At 40.0% G+C, this 22122-nt stretch overlaps 1 protein-coding gene across 1 annotated transcript in view; it reads left to right on the forward strand.

The window, feature by feature from the left end:
* Nucleotides 1-22122, forward strand: part of nos1 (nitric oxide synthase 1 (neuronal)) — a 160157-nt gene that overhangs the window by 114014 nt on the left and 24021 nt on the right. The window contains exons 16-21 of the mRNA XM_060907439.1: nucleotides 133-188; nucleotides 6367-6483; nucleotides 6869-7043; nucleotides 9083-9221; nucleotides 15597-15675; nucleotides 21802-21995. Coding sequence (XP_060763422.1) covers nucleotides 133-188; nucleotides 6367-6483; nucleotides 6869-7043; nucleotides 9083-9221; nucleotides 15597-15675; nucleotides 21802-21995 — 760 coding nt within the window. The remainder of the gene's footprint in view (nucleotides 1-132; nucleotides 189-6366; nucleotides 6484-6868; nucleotides 7044-9082; nucleotides 9222-15596; nucleotides 15676-21801; nucleotides 21996-22122) is intronic.

Below are 22122 nucleotides of genomic sequence, written 5' to 3' on the forward strand. Positions count from 1 at the left end.
TCTTTCTTTCTTTCTTTCTTTCTTTCTTTCTTTCTTTCTTTCTTTCTTTCTTTCTCACTTTTGCTCTGTCTTTTTGTCTCTGTCTCCCCCCCCCCTCTCTCTCTCTCTCCCATTGTTGTTTCTCTGATGCAGAAATTTGGTGCGGCATTGATGGAGATGAGACACCCAACAACCAGCACAGAGAGAAAGTGAGTGTGTGCAAGAGTGCATGTGCATGCGTGCGTGTGTGTGTTAAAACTCACACAAGTGGTTCTCTTCTCTTCCTCCCACCCGGTCGCTTTGCCATCATTAATTTGTGCAGTGTCCTTTGCAGACACACACTCGAATATTTATGCAGTTGTTATAAAACACCAAAAGCAGGCGGTAAGTTGTGAGTTGGGGATTTTTTTTTTTAGTGTTTGTGAAGCATCGCAGCGGATTGAGTAAATCATTTTAGTATATTTGAAGCTCCTGCTTACAGGTAGACAAACAAATCGCACCGAAAGCATAAACTCATTGGCAGAGGTAATATTAGGAATTATTCTATCCACATTCACTGGATATGAACAACTGCGCGCTCTGATTGGCTACTCTACTACTAGGACATCAGCTCATATACTGTGAGTAGAGAAAAACAAAATGGCAGATCGTGTTGCTGAACCAACCGAGGATGAAATAAAAACTCTACTTGAAAACAACCCCCCCCCCCAAAATAAAAAAAGCAACAAAATATGGAATAAAAGTATTTGATGATAAGAACATATCTTTTTTTATTTTTTAAGAATTATTATTATTGCATTTTTCGCAAATTGCTCGTCATTTCGCCAGTTTGTTTACATTCTAAGCAGAAATGATTTTGTCAGACGTTTTGTATGAAGTTTTTATTTATCGAATTTGCAAAAAATAAAAATGCTCTGTTTCTCAAATTCCAGTGAACGTGGTTAGAATAAAACAATCATTCCACTCAATCTCGTCATACATGGCTTATAGAGAACTCGGTGCTATGCGACTCGTCAGCTCAGCTCATGTATGACTCAATTTCATGGAATAATTGTTAATAATTACACCGGTCTACAGACAAAATGCTTCTGAAATAAATATAGTCAAACTTTACTCATGGGCGGCACGGTGGTGTAGTGGTTAGCGCTGTCGCCTCACAGCAAGAAGGTCCAGGTTCGAGCCCAGTAGCCAGCGAGGGCCTTTCTGTGTGGAGTTTGCATGTTCTCCCCATGTCCGCGTGGGTTTCCTCCGGGTGCTCCGGTTTCCCCCATAGTCCAAAGACATGCAGGTTAGGTTAACTGGTGACTCTAAATTGACCGTGAGTGTGAATGTGAGTGTGAATGGTTGTCTGTGTCTATGTGTCAGCCCTGTGATGACCTGGCGACTTGTCCAGGGTGTACCCCGCCTTTCACCCGCCTTTCACCCGTATCATGGCACGAACAAAGGAGATTTCTGAGGACCTCAGAAAAAGCGTTGTTGATGCTCATCAGGCTGGAAAAGGTTACAAAACCATCTCTAAAGAGTTTGGACTCCACCAATCCACAGTCAGACAGATTGTGTACAAATGGAGGAAATTCAAGACCATTGTTACCCTCCCCAGGAGTGGTCGACCAACAAAGATCACTGCAAGAGCAAGGCGTGTAATAGTCGGCGAGGTCACAAAGGACCCCAGGGTAACTTCTAAGCAATTGAAGGCCTCTCTCACATTGGCTAATGTTAATGTTCATGAGTCCACCATCAGGAGAACACTGAACAACAATGGTGTGCATGGCAGGGTTGCAAGGAGAAAGCCACTGCTCTCCAAAAAGAACATTGCTGCTCGTCTGCAGTTTGCTAAAGATTACGTGGACAAGCCAGAAGGCTATTGGAAAAATGTTTTGTGGACGGATGAGATGAAAATAGAACTTTTTGGTTTAAATGAGAAGCGTTATGTTTGGAGAAAGGAAAACACTGCATTCCAGCATAAGAACCTTATCCCATCCGTGAAATATGGTGGTGGTAGTATCATGGTTTGGGTCTGTTTTGCTGCATCTGGGCCAGGACAGCTTGCCATCATTGATGGAACAATGAATTCTGAATTATACCAGTGAATTCTAAAGGAAAATGTCAGGACATCTGTCCATGAACTGAAGCGCTGTCCACACGGCAACGGATTCAGGTGACTCCGATACAATTGCTTATCGTTTAGGCCTGGCGTCCACACGGCACCGGCGTTTTGGGTGCCCAAAACGCAATCTTTTTGAGAACGGGTTCCAGAGTGGAAAGATCTGGCAACGTTGCCGTTGTGAAGTCGTCTGGATGAGTAGAACGGATTTGTTTACGATGACGTCACAACCACATGACTGTGAGTGTTTCACGCCGGGTAGAAGTGTAACGAATATCACCAGGAAAAAGCCTTACAGAGCACTAGTGAGAGTGAAACACGAGCTTGGATATTATTATTATTATTATTATTATTATTATTATTATGTTCAGTGTTAGTTCACAGTAGTAATGCAAGAAGCAGAATAGTGACAGTAATAGTGAAGCAAAAACATGCAATTGTACAAACACTGCAGCTCTACAGCAAAATATTCATTTATGAAATGGTCTGATTCTTAACACTAGTAGTGCCAATGATCTTCTCATTGCGATGCGAGTTGTCAACAAATCCTATAACTTGGTTCATGAAACGCGCTTACAAAATATTTTCACTGTGAATATTTATTGTGTAATGGTGCAATCCCGCCAGCAAAAATAGGGGAAAAAAGGAGCGATCTCACCTCTTCAGATGTTGATTTAAGTCCGACAATACATTCCTTAAAAAGGGCGTAGAGGAGCAAATTAATCCAATTTATTCCGGACCATTAAAGACGCCGCCTTCCGCGTAGAATCATACGTCATCCTCGCCGCCATATTGGAGAGGTCAAAGCGGAGAATAAAGATTAGCTGCGTTTAACTGTACCAACAGGTTTACCGTCCAAACGAGATCATATGGGATTACCTTTCACAGGTGAGAAACAACAAATTAATTCCATCAACGTGTATCATTCACTTAATTCCGGACCATTGAAGACGCCGCCTTCCGCGTAGAATCATACGTCATCCTCGCCGCCATTTTGGAAAGGTCAAAGCGGAGAATAAAGATTAGCTGCGTTTAACTGTACCAACAGGTTTTCTGTCCAAACGAGATCACATGGGATTACCTTTCACAAGTGAGACTGGAAAAATACTTTTCATTGTATTTGGTCATTATAATGTAATTTTACAAACAGATTTTCCTGACTTTGTGGCTAATATGAAGTCTTGCGCATAATAGTTTATGTGCATGCGTCGTTACTTCTTCTATTGTTCTGGTGTCTCCGAAGGGACCGTCTTACAGCGCCCCTAGAGGTGTGGCATGTGTATTGCATCGTTTTCAGCAAGCGTTGCATTGCCATATGGACCTGATATTTTACTGATTGTTGCCCATTTGGACGCGATATATTTTTAAATAACATCTCGTTGCCGTTGTCGTGTGGATGTAGCCTGAATCTCAAGAGAAGATGGGTCATGCAGCAAGACAATGACCCTAAGCACACAAGTCGTTCTACCAAAGAATGGTTAAAGAAGAATAAAGTTAATGTTTTGGAATGGCCAAGTCAAACTCCTGACCTTAAGCCAATTGAAATGTTGTGGAAGGACCTGAAGCGAGCAGTTCATGTGAGGAAACTCACCAACATCCCAGAGTTGAAGCTGTTCTTTATGGAGGAATGGGCTAAAATTCCTCCAAGCCGGTGTGCAGGACTGATCAACAGTTACCGGAAATGTTTAGTTGCAGTTATTGCTGCACAAGGGGGTCACACCAGATACTGAAAGCAAAGGTTCACATGCTTTTGCCACTCACAGATATGTAATATTGGATCATTTTCCTCAATAAATACATGACCAAGTATAATATTTTTGTCTCATTTGTTTAACTGGGTTCTCTTTATCTACTTTTAGGACTTGTGTGAAAATCTGATGTTGTTTTAGGTCATATTTATGCAGAAATATAGAAAATTCTGAAGGGTTCACAAACTTTCAACTTCTTTTAAACTAAACATAAGAGAGTGTGCTTTCAGTTTACTTTGTATTTACTTATCAGAGATATACTTAATAAAGTTCTACATAAATATGCTTGGTTTATAATGAAAAGTATATAGAAAAGTCTAAGTATATTAAGCTTATACTTAAACTTTTGATCAAGATATACAATCCTGATTCCAAAAAAGTTGGGACAAAGTACAAATTGTAAATAAAAACGGAATGCAATAATTTACAAATCTCAAAAACTGATATTGTATTCACAATAGAACATAGACAACATATCAAATGTCGAAAGTGAGACATTTTGAAATTTCATGCCAAATATTGGCTCATTTGAAATTTCATGACAGCAACACATCTCAAAAAAGTTGGGACAGGGGCAATAAGAGGCTGGAAAACTTAAAGGTACAAAAAAGGAACAGCTGGAGGACCAAATTGCAACTCATTAGGTCAATTGGCAATAGGTCATTAACATGACTGGGTATAAAAAGAGCATCTTGGAGTGGCAGCGGCTCTCAGAAGTAAAGATGGGAAGAGGATCACCAATCCCCCTAATTCTGCACCGACAAATAGTGGAGCAATATCAGAAAGGAGTTCGACAGTGTAAAATTGCAAAGAGTTTGAACATATCATCATCTACAGTGCATAATATCATCAAAAGATTCAGAGAATCTGGGAGAATCTCTGTGCGTAAGGGTCAAGGCCGGAAAACCTCACTGGGTGCCCGTGATCTTCGGGCCCTTAGACGGCACTGCATCACATACAGGCATGCTTCTGTATTGGAAATCACAAAATGGGCTCAGGAATATTTCCAGAGAACATTATCTGTGAACACAATTCACCGTGCCATCCGCCGTTGCCAGCTAAAACTCCATAGTTCAAAGAAGAAGCCGTATCTAAACATGATCAAGAAGCGCAGACGTCTTCTCTGGGCCAAGGCTCATTTAAAATGGACTGTGGCAAAGTGGAAAACTGTTCTGTGGTCAGATAAATCAAAATTTGAAGTTCTTTATGGAAATCGGGGACGCCGTGTCATTCGGACTAGAGAGGAGAAGGACGACCCAAGTTGTTATCAGCACTCAGTTCAGAAGCCTGCATCTCTGATGGTATGGGGTTGCATTAGTGCGTGTGGCATGGGCAGCTTACACATCTGGAAAGACACCATCAATGCTGAAAGGTACAGTATATCCAGGTTCTAGAGCAACATATGCTCCCATCCAGACGACGTCTCTTTCAGGGAAGACCTTGCATTTCCCAACATGACAATGCCAAACCATATACTGCATCAATTACAGCATCATGGCTGCGTAGAAGAAGGGTCCGGGTACTGAACTGGCCAGCCTGCAGTCCAGATCTTTCACCCATAGAAAACATTTGGCGCATCATAAAATGGAAGATATGACAAAAAAGACCTAAGACAATTGAGCAACTAGAATCCTACATTAGACAAGAATGGGTTAACATTCCTATCCCTAAACTTGAGCAACTTGTCTCCTCAGTCCCCAGACGTTTACAGACTGTTGTAAAGAGAAAAGCAGAAATTTTGATTTTTAAAGAAATTGAATATGTTCTTAATCCTGAGTATCTGTTATTTTGTGAATTCTTACCTTTATAACTTCATTGTAATTTAAGGTACAAAACACTGAAGTTGTCTACTGGTAGTGTGTATGAGGTAAGGGTTCGGGCTAGAAAGCTAATCGTATACCTAGAAGGGTAATTGCAGTAAACTACAAAACTAAAAAGTGGGCTAGATGTAGATAACCAGTAACTAATAGTATATTTCCAATATGCTATCAAGTATACTTTTATAAACTAAAAAGTGAACTAGAAGTGTGTAACGAGTAAACCAATAGGATATTTCCAGTACACTATGAAGTATGCTTTTGTAAACTCAAGAGTGGACTACAAGTATAGAACTCGTAAACTATTAGTATATAAAAGTTTACTTGTGGTATACTTGCAGTACAAAATAAAAAATACTCGTTGTATACTCAGAGTTAACTTCTCTTAGACTTAAAGTATAATTTTTATAAACTAAAAGTGGGCCAATTTAGTCCCAAGAAGTATTAGATTAGTTTACTTACAACTATAGTGCAAGTACATTGATATCAGTATACCTGGTACACAAATGTATACTTAAGGAAATATACTTTAACTTTACTTAAGTATACTTAATAAAATGAACTTGAAGTATACTTCTTTCTGATAAGGGGAGTGAAAGTTGGAATTATGAACAAAAATCCGACCTGAATTGTTGTTGTTCCTTTCCAGTTGTTTCACATACATGCAATGCATATGCAAGAATTTTCTATGCAGTGAGTCATCTCTGTTCTTTCAAAGGAGCTACAAAGTGCGCTTCAACAGCGTCTCTTCATACTCAGACACTCGGAAGTCCTCCAGTGATGAACCTGAGCATAAAGCCCACTTTGAGAGCACAGGACCACTCGCTAACGTCAGGTACGCCAAAACAAATTGTGCATTCATTTTTGTGCACATAACATGTACAACCTAGTTAAATTTAATGGAATATATGTGTATATATATATATATATATATATATATATATATATATATATATATATATATATATATATATATATCCCAAGATGCATGTGTTTGTGTGTGTTTTGTTTTCATTTCTAAATCTCCAGCCTTGACTACACCCACACTCTGTGTGTGGTTTAAGTGGGTTTGTTCCAGGTTCCAGGCCAGCAAACCTCTCACTTGTGTGTTTATGTGCATATCCCTCTCCTGTAGCTTCTCTGTTACTGGCCTTGGAGCTGCAGGGCCTGCCCACACTTTAGCGTGTCAGTGTTTTTGTCTTTCTGAATGTCTCCAATAGGTTCTCTGTGTTTGGCCTTGGCTCGCGGGCCTACCCACACTTCTGTGCGTTTGCCCACGCTGTGGACACGCTGTTCGAGGAGCTCGGAGGAGAGCGCATACTCCGCATGGGCGAGGGAGATGAACTGTGTGGCCAAGAGGAGGCCTTTAGAACCTGGGCCAAGAAAGTCTTCAAGGTATTCGCAATCAACACACATGCCCTGTGGACATCATAGTAATGTGATTTTGTTTTTAAGAATCAGAGTTGGCTCAGCAAGATCCAGGGTAATTGTTGCACACTCTTTTTCTTATATATAAAGCTCTCGTTTTTATTATGTAAGACATTTTGTAAGACATTACCATGTGACACCACAGTATAATAAACCTGAAACTTCTTTTTATTTATCTATATCAAAGAATCATAGACAAGGTACAGAGCAGTGGACAGAATGCATGCAGGCATCATAATCAACAACCAGTATATAAAAAAAAAACACAGAGAAAAGAAAAAGATTTTACATTTTTAGAAAATAAAAATCTACCTAGCACCCTAAATGCTTATTTAGATTGTTCCTTTGGGGGAAAACATCAAAGATTCTATGAAGGTTCTTCCTTTCAGAAACTTTCAAAAGAATCCCAAAGGAGCCAGTTTTTCTAAGATTGTATACAAATAATAAGGAATTTAGAAAGAGAGGAACTAGAAAAAACTACAAGGGGAGAACCTAGAGTACACTTGGTAGGAATTAGGGAGCAAGGGTGCAATTATAAACAAGAGACAGGAACTGGATGGATGGATGGATGGATGGATGGATGGATGGATGGATGGATGGATGGATGGGTGGATTGGTGCATGGATGAATGGATACATATTGAATTGGTAGATAGATAGATAGATAGATAGATAGATAGATAGATAGATAGATAGATAGATAGGTGGATAGGTGGATAGGTGGATGGTTGGATGAATAGATGGATTAATGATTGGATGGGTGGAGGAATGGATGGATGGATTGGTGCATGGATGAACAGATGCATGTTGAATTTGTAGATGTTGGATGGATGGATGTATTGGTGCATAGATGGATGGATGCATGTTGAATTGGTAGATGGTTAGGTGGATGGATGGATGGATGGATGGATTGGTGGATACATGAATTGATTGATGGATGGATTGGTGCATGGATGAATGGATGCATGTTGAATTGGTAGATGGTTAGGTGGATGGATGGATAGATGTATTGGTGGATACATGAATTGATTGATGGATGGATTGGTGCATGGATGTATGTTGAATTGGTAAATGGATGAATGGATTGATGGTTGGATGGGCAGAGGAAGGGATGGATGGATTGATGCATAGATGAATGGATTGGATGGATGGATGGCTTGCTGGTTGGATGGGTGGAGGAATGGATGGGTGGATTGCTACATGGGTAAATGGATGCATATTGAATTGGTAGATGGTTAGGTAGGTGGATGGATGGATGCATGTTAGATTGGTGAATGGATGGACTTTATGGGAAGATGGATTGAGAGATAGATTGATGGATGGATTGGTACATGGATAAATGGATGCATACTGAATTGGTAGATGGTTAGGTGGATGGATGGATGTTGGATTGGTGAATGGATGGAATTTTTGGGGAGATGGACTGAGAGATCAATGGGTAGATGGATGGATTGGTGGATGGATGGCTACATGTTTGGTGAATATATGAATGGATGAATGGTGTTGAACATTAAAACAAGTAATTAAAAAATAACTACAAGTTTAAAAAGCAAAAATTAATGCTGCAACAGGATTTGGCAAAGCACACAAACCAACTCAGGAATATGTTTACACAGACTAACAAGACAAAATCAGACTAAAGACGAGAGATAAGTAGATGGAGCTAAAGCAGGAACTGGTAGAAACCAGGAAGTAAGGTGAGAAAGCTGGGGAGAATAGGACCTAGCGGGCTCAGAGGAACCTTGGAAACAAAGATGTCTGGCATGTCCTGTCCTGTCAGATGGCCTTGTGTTACCCCTGGCAGTAAATAAAACAAAATCTTTTTGAGAGTCCTGGATTGACACTGTGGTCTGATGTTGTGCCACATTCAGCATACAGGAAATGTTTTACTTGTTCACTTTGGAAGATTTGAATTATTTACATGTACTATAAATCAATACCTGAAATGTATTTTTCTAGTAAATAGTTTAAACACAAAACACTAATATTTAATACCTGATCTTCCAGGCTGCCTGTGACGTGTTTTGTGTCGGCGACGACGTGAACATTGAGAAGGCGAATGATTCATTGATTACTAACGACCGCAGCTGGAAAAAGAGCAAATTCCGCATGACATACACAGCCGAAGCACCAACACTAACGCAAGGTATAGCGCAGCCTCGGAATCCACCAAGGCCACTCACACACAGTGATTCTTCATTCCGCAAAGCCAGTGTATTGAGTTTAATTATGAAGAGATATTCAAAGACGCAGCACGGTGTTGCAGTGGTCAGCACTGTCGCCTCACAGCATGAAGATTCTGGGTTTCAAACCTCACAGTTGCCTGGGATCTTTCTGTGTGGAGTTTGCATGTTCTCCCCGTGCCTGTGTGGGTTTCCTCCAGGTGCTCTGGTTTCCTCCTACAGTCCAAAGACATGCGGATTTGGTCAACTGGCTACTCTAAATTGCCCATTGCTGTGAATGAGTGTGAATGGTTGTTCATCTCTCTGTGTTAACCCTGCGATAGATTGGTGACCTGCCCAGGGTGTACCACACCTCTTGCCTGAAGTCAGCTGGGATTGGCTCCAGCTCTCTCTGCGGCCCTGATAAAATTAGCTAGAATCTGGTTAGCAAGATTTTGTGACGTTAGTGTTATGTTACTGTCTCAGTGAAGGGTAGATATTGGTTACCAATAGCTACAAAAACTCTAAAAACAACCAGGGGAAGCCATGGCCTAATGGTTAGAGAAGTAGCTTTGGGACCAAAAGGTTGCTGGTTTGATTCCCTGGACCAGCATGGCTGAAGTGTTCTTGAGCAAGGCCCTGAACCCCCAACTATTCCCCAGGCTGCTCTGGGTTTCTTGTATGCTGCTCTAGATAAGAGTGTCTGCTAAATGCCATTAATGTTAAAAAAAATTCCATAAATCAATAAAAGCACATTTATATTTCAGTCAAGCTCCAGTTTAAAGATGCTTTAAAGGATATGGGACATGAAACATAAAAGCACGCTATATCAGTTTCTTTCCATTAAAAATATGAATTAATTGCATCAACAAATACAAAATCATCTATTAAATTCAGCAAAATCGTTATATTCGTGATGATTATATGGCATTTCTGCTTGACTTCCGATATGCATTTTTTGCAACCGGAAGAGCCGCTGTCACGTGATCATACGTCACAAAAACTTTCGGGCACAGCACAAGCGGGTAGATGAATGGAGAAGTGGATGACAAAGTACATTGGACATCATACATTGGACATCATGGTGTATTGTGCTGCTTATGGTTGCAATAATTCCAATGGGAAATGCCCTGGAGTAAGTTTTTTAGCATTCCCCAAGGACCCGAAGCTGAGGAAAGTGTGGGCTCACCTGCGCATGCGCAGTAGGCTTGGTAGGACAACTTTACAGAACACCTGTTGAAAAACTTTGCACCTACTGTTTCCCACAAACTGTATTCGGACCATTTCACTGAGGATTCTTTCAACATTAATACTCAGGTACTGAGCGATATTAATTCATGAAACAGGAAGCATAAGGATGAGAAAAAAAAAACCAGTTCAAATCGGGAAGCCGCGCACACCTGCGCCAGGCTGCACAAATGCGCGCAGCTTCCCGACCCAAACCGCCTGTCTCTCATCCTTACACTTCATGCCTCATGCTCCATGAACCAACATCGCTATTTTTTTTTTTTTTTAAATCGGATCTGCGCGATTCAGCCGTGAAAAAGGCGGCATCCGCCGAAAGGCGCGCTGTTTGCATCCCTGCACGGAGGCCAGGGGACAGGGGAGGAATATTTTTGTTGATATGAGTGATCCGGTGCGATTTCGCGACCCCCCCCCGTTGAAGACCTCTGCGCTAAGCGACTGAAAGCCGAGGTAAGGATTAGTATTATAATTTTGGGTGTATCAATTATTGATTATCATAATTCTGACTCGTTTCGCCATTTTGAATGTTTTCATCTCGGACTCTGGAAGCATTGTATCTCAATCAATCTCGAAAAATATCTTCAAAAAAAAAAACTAGCTTGCAACGGACTTTAGCTAGATCTATGATGAACTTTCAATGTATGATACAAAAATAATACTTCTTTCGACAGATCATTAGCCTTTGAGCAGAATTGTTTTTAACTTACCAGGAAGTGTTATCCAGCCGACCGCTTTCAGTTTCATGAGGGCTGAATGAACTCTCACTCTCAGAATCATCTGACCCGTCAGAGTAAAGACAAGATCCATGTTCATGTGAATTTCCAGCTATCGGTTCGAATTGATAGGGTCTAACTTCACATCTCTGTGAAACATCGGGAATATCACTGTCGATGGTGTGCATTTCGGTAACCTGTTTACATTAGATTCCCAAGCGCTGGCTCCTTGGAAAGTTTTTGTGACGTCACGGGTCACGTGACCACCTAGCTCATTAACGAATCCTTGTTTTACGCTGATGTATAGAAAAACTTGAATAATGTGATGATTTTCACATTTTTGACGCCCTGCAGTGACTTAGATGGCATTTCTTATGTCCTTTATACATAATTATGCCCAGGTAAAAATCCATGTCCCATATCCTTTAAGTGCAAAAAAAATTTTTGTTTTGGTCACATCTGTATGTGAGATTTAATATATTTTGATTGTAGATGGTCGTATTTGGCTGTTCTGTATTAAAATATCACAATATCAATTTTGTGATATCTTAAATCTGATATTGTTACCCATTTATAGCTCTTTTTGTTTGATAAAATGAGATTTGATAAAATGAGATTTCTAGAGAGGATCAAGGGTCAGCTGGACGATTTGATTATCTTCAAGCCAGGACAGTTTAAGCTACCTCACATGGTCCTTAACACTTATCAAGAGCTTCTCTTGTCCCCAGCTCATCTAAGCCAGAGGAAAGGTGGGGCCAGTACGTCTGAAATTCACTGGGGATGCAGGAGTTGCCATAAGAGTCAGCAGCGCTGAGTTCGAGTGCCTTCATGGGACTCCAGCTCCATTTTAGAGAGGATAGACGTTTATTTTAAAAAATGAGCTATAAATGAATAACAGTATAAGATTTAATATATCACAATATCAATTTTGTGATACATTAAATCTTATATTGTCATACATGTCAACCTATACGGAATGTCCGTATTTTATACGGATTTGATTCAATAAACGTAGTATACGGGAATACAAATAAAGTTATACGGATTCTTTAAAAAAACTTCAATATTTATTTAGAGCTATAATCAATTCCCATGATGATAAAAGAGTGCATAACATTACAAACGTACTGTACACCACAGACAGCCAGTAAAGAGTCTTATGAAATCGCGCATTATCTTGTGGTAGCGAGACTTCGTTCCACTTTTGATCATGTGCACACCGCATTGCAAGAGTCCCGCCAACCGGGAAGTAACATTTTGTTTGAAACGCGTATTTCCACCTGAGCGACTTTCACTAGCGACTGAAAAGATTCTGAATGGGCACTCCGGCAAGATCAACACAGACACTTGCTGTGACATGCAGCCTAGTGAGGTATTGGTGCAGAGCGCTAAAAAAGCTGTCATGGAGTACAATTCAGAACATTAGCGTGACACTTTGTGTTTTTGTCAAACATTGGAGCTTTGTATTCATTCTGAAGGTTTATTGTTATTAATATTGAATAAAAAGTAACTTGGATATATCATTGTTAATTATCATTCAAATTTTAGGTAAATTATTTTAATTTGCATCTTATACGGATTTTATAAGCGAAATACGGATTTTGGAGGTTGGTTATACAGGTTTGATTGACCAAAGGTTGACATGTATGTATTGTTACTCATTTATAGCTCTTTTTTTTTTTTAAATAAATGTCTCTCTAAAAATCTCATTTTATCAACGTGTGTCAGAGTGCAGGAGCTTATGGATGCAAACGCAGAGGAGAGCAGGTGCATTACAAACTGTAAACAAAGCCAAATCAGGAAACTGGAGGCATAGTCAGGGACAAGTAAGGGTCAGTCAATCGATGAACAGGATATCAGAGATCAGGCAAGAGAATCAAGTCAGAAATAAACACAAACAGAGTTCAATAACAGGAAGTCAGGCAGATAGTCAAACGGCTTGGTAAAATCAGGCACGGGGACACAGAACAATACTTCGCAAAGTCAGACTGTGAGAGCTGAGCTTATATAGGGAAGGTGATTGCCGGTAAATTAGAAACAGGTGTCGAGGTTAGAATTATGATGACGAGGGGCGCTGTGGCGCTTGGGAAGCGTAGTCCGGAGCGGCCATGTTTGGAGGCTGCTCCAAACTCTGGTTTTCAGCGCTGTGACTGACAATATGATAATGCTCAAACATTTTAACAGCACGATTATCCAACAAGGTCTTACAATTTTCATGCAATTTGCATATCTCAAGCTGTATGAAAAGATTTTGAGGTTGTTTTTTTTTTCAGTGAATGAAAACCAACCTCAAAATTCATAAAACATTTCAATTTTGTGCCTTTGAGAAACTTTCACATGAAATCATTCATAATCAAATCTTATTAAACGTGTTAAAGTGATAAATATATTTTCTTGACATTTGATTGTTGAGAAGAAAAATCATTTGTACAGGACACTGCCTCACACACATGTCTATTAAGTGACCTTGGGATTATGAAAGGCGCTGTAGAAACGCAACTTCGTGATGCACCCGTTCATTTTGCACAACAGACTAGCTTGCGATTATAAGGCTAGTTCTTCAGTAACGGAATGACATTCACAGCAAAATGTGGCAACTTTTTTGGTTGCAGTACTCGAGATAACGGTATTAAATAAAAATTTCACACTGTATGGGGTATCTTTCTTTTGACGCTAAAAAAGCATCGAAAAATAGGCTGTGTTTAACTCTGAACGCAAAATCTTTTACGAGGAAAGAAAAGTCCATAACGGATTTACGTCAGAAAAAACTGAACTTTCATTGCTTAAAATTCAAACCAAGATTTCTCTGAAAAGACATTGCAATAATTGGGGTGATGATTTTTAAATATAGTTTTCAGTCCGTTTTGACTTGGATTCCTTCCTTTAGCAACATCACTGAGCTGACAAGTGAAGGCAATATTAATAATTTCATAATTTTGGCTTGTCAGTCCTGCGCGCTATGGCACATGCACCTGAAGGCGTGCCTCGGGCTGCGCGCACGTCGCGCGGACTCCAGCAAGTGCACTGTTAATGATGCGCACCTGAAGTTAATTAAGGAGCTATGTGTGCACCTATTTAAGGACTATGCTGATGCATGATCAGTGCGAAGTGTTACGTTACGTCTGTACACATTACCGAGCCTTTCTACCCGTGTTCTTGGTTTCCTGATTCTTGTGCCTGTTTCTCGTTCCCGTTCTCGATTTGCCTCTGATATCCTGTTTGTGCCTCGCACGACCCTTTTGCCTGTTTTCACGTTTTGATCGAGCCTGCCATTTTGGACTGTTTGCCTATGTGTGTGTGTGTGTGTGTGTGTGTGTGTATATATATATATATATATATATATATATATATATATATATATATATATATATATATATACACACACACACACACTACCATTCAAAAGTTTGGGGTCACTTTGAAATGTCCTTATTTTTGAAAGAAAAGCACTGTTCTTCTCAATGAAGATCACTTTAAACTAATCAGAAATCCACTCTATACATTGCTAATGTGCTAAATGACTATTCTAGCTGCAAATGTCTGGTTTTTGGTGCAATATCTCCATAGGCGTATAGAGGCCCATTTCCAGCAACTCTCACTCCAGTGTTCTAATGGTACAATGTGTTTGCTCATTGCCTCAGAAGGCTAATGGATGATTAGAAAACCCTTGTACAATCATGTTAGCACAGCTGAAAACAGTTGAGCTCTTTAGAGAAGCTATAAAACTGACCTTCCTTTGAGCAGATTGAGTTTCTGGAGCATCACATTTGTGGGGTCGATTAAATGCTCAAAATGGCCAGAAAAATGTCTCGACTATATTTTCTATTCATTTTACAACTTATGGTGGTAAATAAAAGTGTGACTTTTCATGGAAAACACAAAATTGTCTGGGTGACCCCAAACTTTTGAACGGTATTAACTGTAAATAAACCGATACTTCTGCACTTACATCCATCTCCCTCGCGCACCTGACATGGCCTCTCTGCTGAAGAATTGCCCATAAGCTAGTGAGTAACTAAATCTAGCTAGTAGATGCTTGGCATGGAGTGATTTTTTTTTTTTTTTAAATCAGGATAACTGCCTACAAGCTTATCATGTCCGTGTGATCAAATCTGGCATCCTTTTTAATTAATATTGCACATTGATAATAAAACCAACAAAAAAAATCCCCCTCCTGATGAGAAATTTGAGCAAATGTTTGCGTAAAACTCCTTTGAGCTATTAAGATTCTCATTACTGTCTCAGGAATGCCAGGAAATGCCAATGGAGTTCCAAAGAATCTGTATCCTTTCACATCTTCCTTTTGTGGTGTGGAAAAAAAAAAAACAGGGCAAACATTTTGAATTTCTGAAGTGGTTGTATGTTTCAGGCTGTTGACCGAGGCTTTTATTCTCTCCTCAGCTCTTTACACCGTTCACAAGAAGAAGGTTTACGCTGCCAAGTTCCTCATGAGACAGAATCTTCAGAGTGTCAAGTCAAAGTAAGTGATCTGATTTCAGGGCTGGATCTCCGAGTACTTTAAAAGCATTACGTGCATTAATGCAGTGTGCACCAAAGAGACGGTCGGGGTCATGTTTTCCACACGCACACTTTGATATCAAGCTTCGAGCTCTTCGTGACCTCGGCGAGGTGTTCGAGCCGTGTGCTTTCAGATCACATTGCATTACCGGCACTGAGATGTAGTTCTGTTGTGTTGTTGTGAATTATAAAATGCGCAAACCGTGGAACGTCCATACAGGTGGAAAAGAGAAAAAAGCTCTAATGTGGTTTAAAAGCCTAAGGAATATCCACAAATAATGTTCAGTAACATGTACATGACTGTGCAAAAGTCTTAGGCATGTGTAAAGAAATGCTGTCGACCAAAAATGGCTTAAAAATAATGAAATGAAAGGTTTCAACGTTAAAATATACTATAAACAGTAAGTCTTAATAAATGAAACAAAGTCAGTATTTGGTGTGAGATGACCCTTTGCTTTAAAAAAAAAAAAATAGTCGTCTCAGGTCCAGTGAGTGCAGTTTTATATGGAAGGAAATGAGCTGTAGGTTTTACTGAGCGTCTTACAGAACCAGACACAGTTCTTCTGGACACTTTGTCTGTCTCGGCTACATCCACACGACAACGGCAACGAGATTTTTTTTTAGCGGATAAAAAAAATATCGCGTCCACATGGGCAACGGATCAGTAAAATATCAGGGCAACGCAACGCTTGCTGAAAACGATGCAATACACATGCCACACCTCTACGTGCGCTGTAAGACGGTCCCATCGGAGACACCAGAACAATAGAAGAAGTAGGACGCATGTGCATAAACCCCTTCTTCTACCCGGCACTGAACTACTTCTACTCTGGGGTCCGCCATTGTTGCTGTTGTTGTTACGAATGATGCGCGCGAGAGTGCTGCTTGTTCTAGTCATGTGGTTGTGACGTCATCGTAAACAAACCCGTTCTACTCATCCAGACGACTTCGCAACGGCGCCGTTGCCAGATTTTTCCACTCTGGAACCCGTTCTCAAAAAATATCGTTTTGGGGCACCCAAAACACCGGTGCCGTGTGGACGCCAGGCCGAAACGATAAAAAATTTTATCGGATTCACCTGTGTGGACAGGGCCTCACTCGCTTCTTCATTTTGCACCAAAACCCAGCAGCCTTCATTATGTTTATTGTCTGAAAAGTTAGTCTTACATAATATGCTTTCTGTTTACTGACATACAAACATTTTTCTGTAACATTTAAAGGACGAACCTTTCCCCGTGTGAAGCTGTAGAGAAGGAAGGAGTGTACATTTTAAATCCGTGTTCCCGTGGCCCTGAATTTGATGGGGTTACATGAGTGAAGTATTTTTGTTCAGTGCTTCTTTTTTGTTAGATTTGTTAGATTTTCATTCTCTGAGTGCAAAGTACACTCTGTGCACAAATACACAAATGCAGGAACACGTCGCTATTGAAAACCTTCATCATGCTGAACAGTGAGACACATACAGTCTATCAGGCTGGGTATAAACTAATGTATTCATCAGATTGATCACAGGAGCTTTTACACAAGTAAGAAATTTGTTATTCATTCAAATCCAGTCTGTATCCTGCAAGAGCTCCTGGGTTTATGGACACGTTTGTGCAAGGACACTAACATAATGTTATTGTGAACCTTAATTGATTTGCTACATATAATATAATATAATATAATATAATATAATATAATATAATATAATATAATATAATATAATATAATATAATATAGGGCGGCACGGTGGTGTAGTGGTTAGCGCTGTCGCCTCACAGCAAGAAGGTCCGGGTTCGAGCCCCGTGGCCGGCGAGGGCCTTTCTGTGTGGAGTTTGCATGTTCTCCCCGTGTCCGCGTGGGTTTCCTCTGGGTGCTCCGGTTTCCCCCACAGTCCAAAGACATGCAGGTTAGGTTAACTGGTGACTCTAAATTGAGCGTAGGTGTGAATGTGAGTGTGAATGGTTGTCTGTGTCTATGTATCAGCCCTGTGATGACCTGGCGACTTGTCCAGGGTGTACCCCGCCTTTCGCCCGTAGTCAGCTGGGATAGGCTCCAGCTTGCCTGCGACCCTGTAGAGCAGGATAGAGCGGCTAGAGATAATGAGATGAGATGAGATAATATAATATAATTACTGATGAGTTAGTGGAAATTTATATACAGATTTATCCATCAAGTTTAAATGGTTTATTTATTTCAAATGCAAACACGAATTTAATTTAAAAAAAAAATCTAAAACATCACCGAGTTGCTGTCAGTGAACAACGAAAACTAACTGAGACAAAATTGAGACAAAAGTAATGGCACCCTTCACAAGGAGGAAGCGTTAGCGTGTGTCTATTATAGACGACTCGCTGCGGTGGTTAAGCTGCATTACTGGAAGATTTAGCACATGCCAAGCTTAGGAGGTGCTCTTTCAACATTTAGTTGATATTTTGACATTTTTCAGCTCTCTGTGAGCATTTTCTCAAAGCTCACGATGAGCTTTTTTGAGTTTTGTAGATGTCCATCTATTATCCTTAACCGCTTATCTTGTGCAGGGTCACGGGCAAGCTGGAGCCTATCCCAGCTGACTATGGGTGAGAGGGGGGTACACCCTGGACAAGTCGCCAGGTCATTGCAGGGCTGACACATAGAGACAAACAACCATTCACACCTACGGTCAATTTAGAGCCACCAATTAGCCTAACCTGCATGTCTTTGGACTGTGGGGGAAACCGGAGCACCCGGAGGAAACCCACGCGGACACGGGGAGAACATGCAAACTCCACACAGAAAGGCCCTCACCGGCCGCTGTGCTTGAACCCGGACCTTCTTGCTGTGAGGCGACAGTGCTAACCCCTACACCACTGTGCTGCCCTTTTGTAGATGACACTAAATGTAAATTTAGCTGCTATCAAATATTTTGGAAATCTGGAGAGAATTTTAGTTTAGTTTAACCGACAAAAACACTTCTACAATTTTACCAAAAGATAAATAAATGAGGCCCATTAATCGGCATATCAGACGCTCGCTGGCCGTGCTGTGAAAATTGTCCATGCAGACGCTCATCTAAGTTTCCAAATCTGTCATTGCTTAACTCTTGAATATTTTCCATCATGAATACTATCATTAAAAAGCTTATAATCTCTGCTTTCCAAAGAAATGTATCTGGTTAAGATCTGTTGAGTACTTTAGGAGTAAAGGCAGGTTGAAGTTGCTACAACAGAGTAAAAACTCTCTGCTCGCATGATGTCAGGAAACGGCCAGTGCTTTTTGAGTCACGGGAAAGCGCTCAGGCTCTCTCTCTCTCTCTCTCTCTCTCTCTCTCTCTCTCCTGATCCGTTTCCAACTGGATTACTCATGAATATCAGATAACTTTTATAGGGATGTTCTCTCGCTCTCATTGTTTCTGATGAAGGATTCAGCAAAATGTTCCCTCTACTAGTTTTGATGTTATGATTCATGGGAGACTTTGAAGTGAGTTTTCATAGCTTTACCTACTTATTTTTTTCAAATCAAACTGATTCAAGGAAATAAATAACTATTTTAGAATATAACTGGAGTAGTTTCAATGAAAAATATTGAGATCTTAGTGGTCAGAATGAGACTTTAAAAAAAAACAGAAGTCAGAAGCATGAGTCTCAATTTCAGTTCAGTTAATGCGAATTATTTACTGGATGTGGATCAGACAGTTTTTTCGAGGTTCGCCTTGAAAGCTGCAAATATTAATCGAAATAATCATTTATATTCTTTCATAGGCTCCAGCTTGCCTGCGACCCTGTAGAACAGGATAAAGCAGCTAGAGATAATGAGATGAGATGAGAAAAACACTAGTAGGCTCTACTTTTGAGAAATATAAAGGCCTACCGAGCACAAAGAAGGGATTAGAAATAATCTTTTATTACTTTTTTTTATATTGATAGAGAATGGTAGATGTGAATGACATTCAGTGCTTATTTATGCATATTTTATAATTATTATTGATTTCTCCTTCTTTGTGATGTATAAATGAGAGTTAAGATCAGCTTTATATTGCACAAATGAAGCCATTTACTGAAACTTTGAAGAAGAGTATACTGATTTAAAGTTTTTTTACCTAATTAGCATAATTAATACTAATTAACTACTACTTAGCATAATTAGTTTTTACTAATTTTTCACATTTTGATTCAGTATACAAACATCTATGTTCCTGCCAATTTCCATGTAAATACAGTGCCTTGAAAAAGTATTCATACCCCTTGAACTTTTTCACATTTTTCCACCTTACAACCACGAACTTAAAAGTTTTTTATTGAGGTTTTATGTGATAGGCCAACACAGAGTAGCACATAATTGTGAAGTGAAATGAAAATGATAAATGGTCTTCAAAATTTTAAACAAATAAAAATCTGAAAAATGTGATGTGCATTAGTATTCAGCCCCCCTGCGTCAATACTTTGTAGAGCCACCTTTTGCTGCAATTACAGCTGCAAGTCTTTTGTGGTATGTCTCTACCAGCTTTGCACATCTAGACACTGAAATTTTTGCCCATTCTTCTTTGCAAAATAGCTTAAGCTCAGCCAGATTGGATGGAGAGCATCTGTGAACAGCAATTTTCAAGTCTTGCCACAGATGCTCAATGGGATTTAGTTCTGGGCTTTGACTGGGCCATTCTAACACATGAATATTCTTTGATCTAAACCATTCCATTGTAGCTCTGGCTGTATGTTTAGGGTCATTGTCTTGCTGGAAGGTGAATCTCCTTCCCAGTCTCAAGTCTTTTGCAGCCTCCAACAGGTTTTCTTCCAGGATTGCCCTGTATTTAGCTCCATCCATCTTCCCATCAACTCTGACCAGCTTCCCTGTCCCTGCTGAAGAAAAGCATCCCCATAGCATGATGCTGCCACCACCATGTTTCACAGTGGGGATGGTGTGTGCAGGGTGATGAGCAGTGTTAGTTTTCTGCCACACATGGCGCTTTGCACTTAGGCCAAAAAGTTCAACTTTGGTCTCATCTGACCAAAGCACCTTCTTCCACATGTTTGCTGTGTCCCCTACATGGCTTCTTATGCCTGTTTTTCAACAATGGCTTTCTTCTTGCCACTCTTCCAAAAAGGCCAGATTTGTGGAGTGTACAACTTATAGTTGTCCTGTGCACAGATTCTCCCACCTGAGCTGTGGATTTCTGCAGCTCCTCCAGAGTGATCATGGGCCTCTTGGCTGCTTCTCTGACCAGTGCTGTCCTTGCTCGCTCTGTCAATTTAGGTGGACGGTCATGTCTTGGTAGGTTTGCAGTTGTGCCATACTTTTTCCATATTTGAATGATGGATTGAACAGTGCTTCTTGAGATGTTCAGAGCTTGGGACATTTTTTTATAACCTAACCCTGCTTTAAACTTCTCCAGAACTTTATTCCTGACCTGTCTGGTGAGTTCTTTGGTCTCCATGATGCTGTTTGTTCTTCAGGGTTCTCTAACAAACCACTGAGGCCTTCACAGAACAAGTGTATTTATGCTGAGAGTAAATTACACACAGTAGGACTCTATTAACTAATTAGATGACTTCTGAAGGCAATTGATTGCACTGGATTGTATTTCGAGCTATCAGAGTACGGGGGCTGAATACTAATGCACACCACATTTTTCAGATTTTTATTTGTTTAAAATTTTGAAGACCATTTATCATTTTCATTTCACTTCACAATTATGTGCTACTCTGTGTTGGTCTATCACATAAAATCTCAATAAAAAGCTTTTAAGTTCGTGGTTGTAAGGTGGAAAAATGTGAAAAAGTTCAAGGGGTATGAATACTTTTTCAAGGCACTGTATCTTGAAAAATAGAAAAGTTATTAAGAAAAAACATTTGATCTCACTGGTTAATGAGGCCCAGTTTGGACCATGTGATCCTCATACAGAATAGTACGGCAGTTTTCTAAAAATTAAGCCGTTTTTTCAATCTTTGATTTGTAATATCTCAAGAATGGATAAACATATTTTAATTCTGTAAAAAGTATGTTTTGCAATCAGTTCAATGAGAGCTGTTTCAAGCATTGGATTGAATTTGAATTTTCACCTGATAATGCCTTCCATTAGTGGCAAGCTAACCATTCACAATTTTGTGTTGTGTTTGTTCCTGACTCTTAGTCGATCTACTATATACGTCCAGCTCCATGCCAACAACCACGAGAGTCTCAAATATCTGCCTGGAGACCATTTGGGCATCTTCCCTGGCAACAAGGAAGACCTGGTGATGGCTCTGATCGACAAACTAGAGGATGCGCCTCCTGTCAATCAAATCGTGAGGGTTGAGTTTCTGGAGGAGAGGAACACAGCACTGGGTAATGACATAGCAGATTATGTAGATTAATCATCACAGAGACAAACAGGGCATGTCAGTCTGAAGACACAAATTCTCATGAATGAGACACTATTACAGTTGGATGTAATTTTTTCTAACAGATTTTA

This window comes from Neoarius graeffei, chromosome 24 (genome assembly GCF_027579695.1).
Source record: "Neoarius graeffei isolate fNeoGra1 chromosome 24, fNeoGra1.pri, whole genome shotgun sequence".
Lineage (NCBI taxonomy): Eukaryota > Metazoa > Chordata > Actinopteri > Siluriformes > Ariidae > Neoarius > Neoarius graeffei.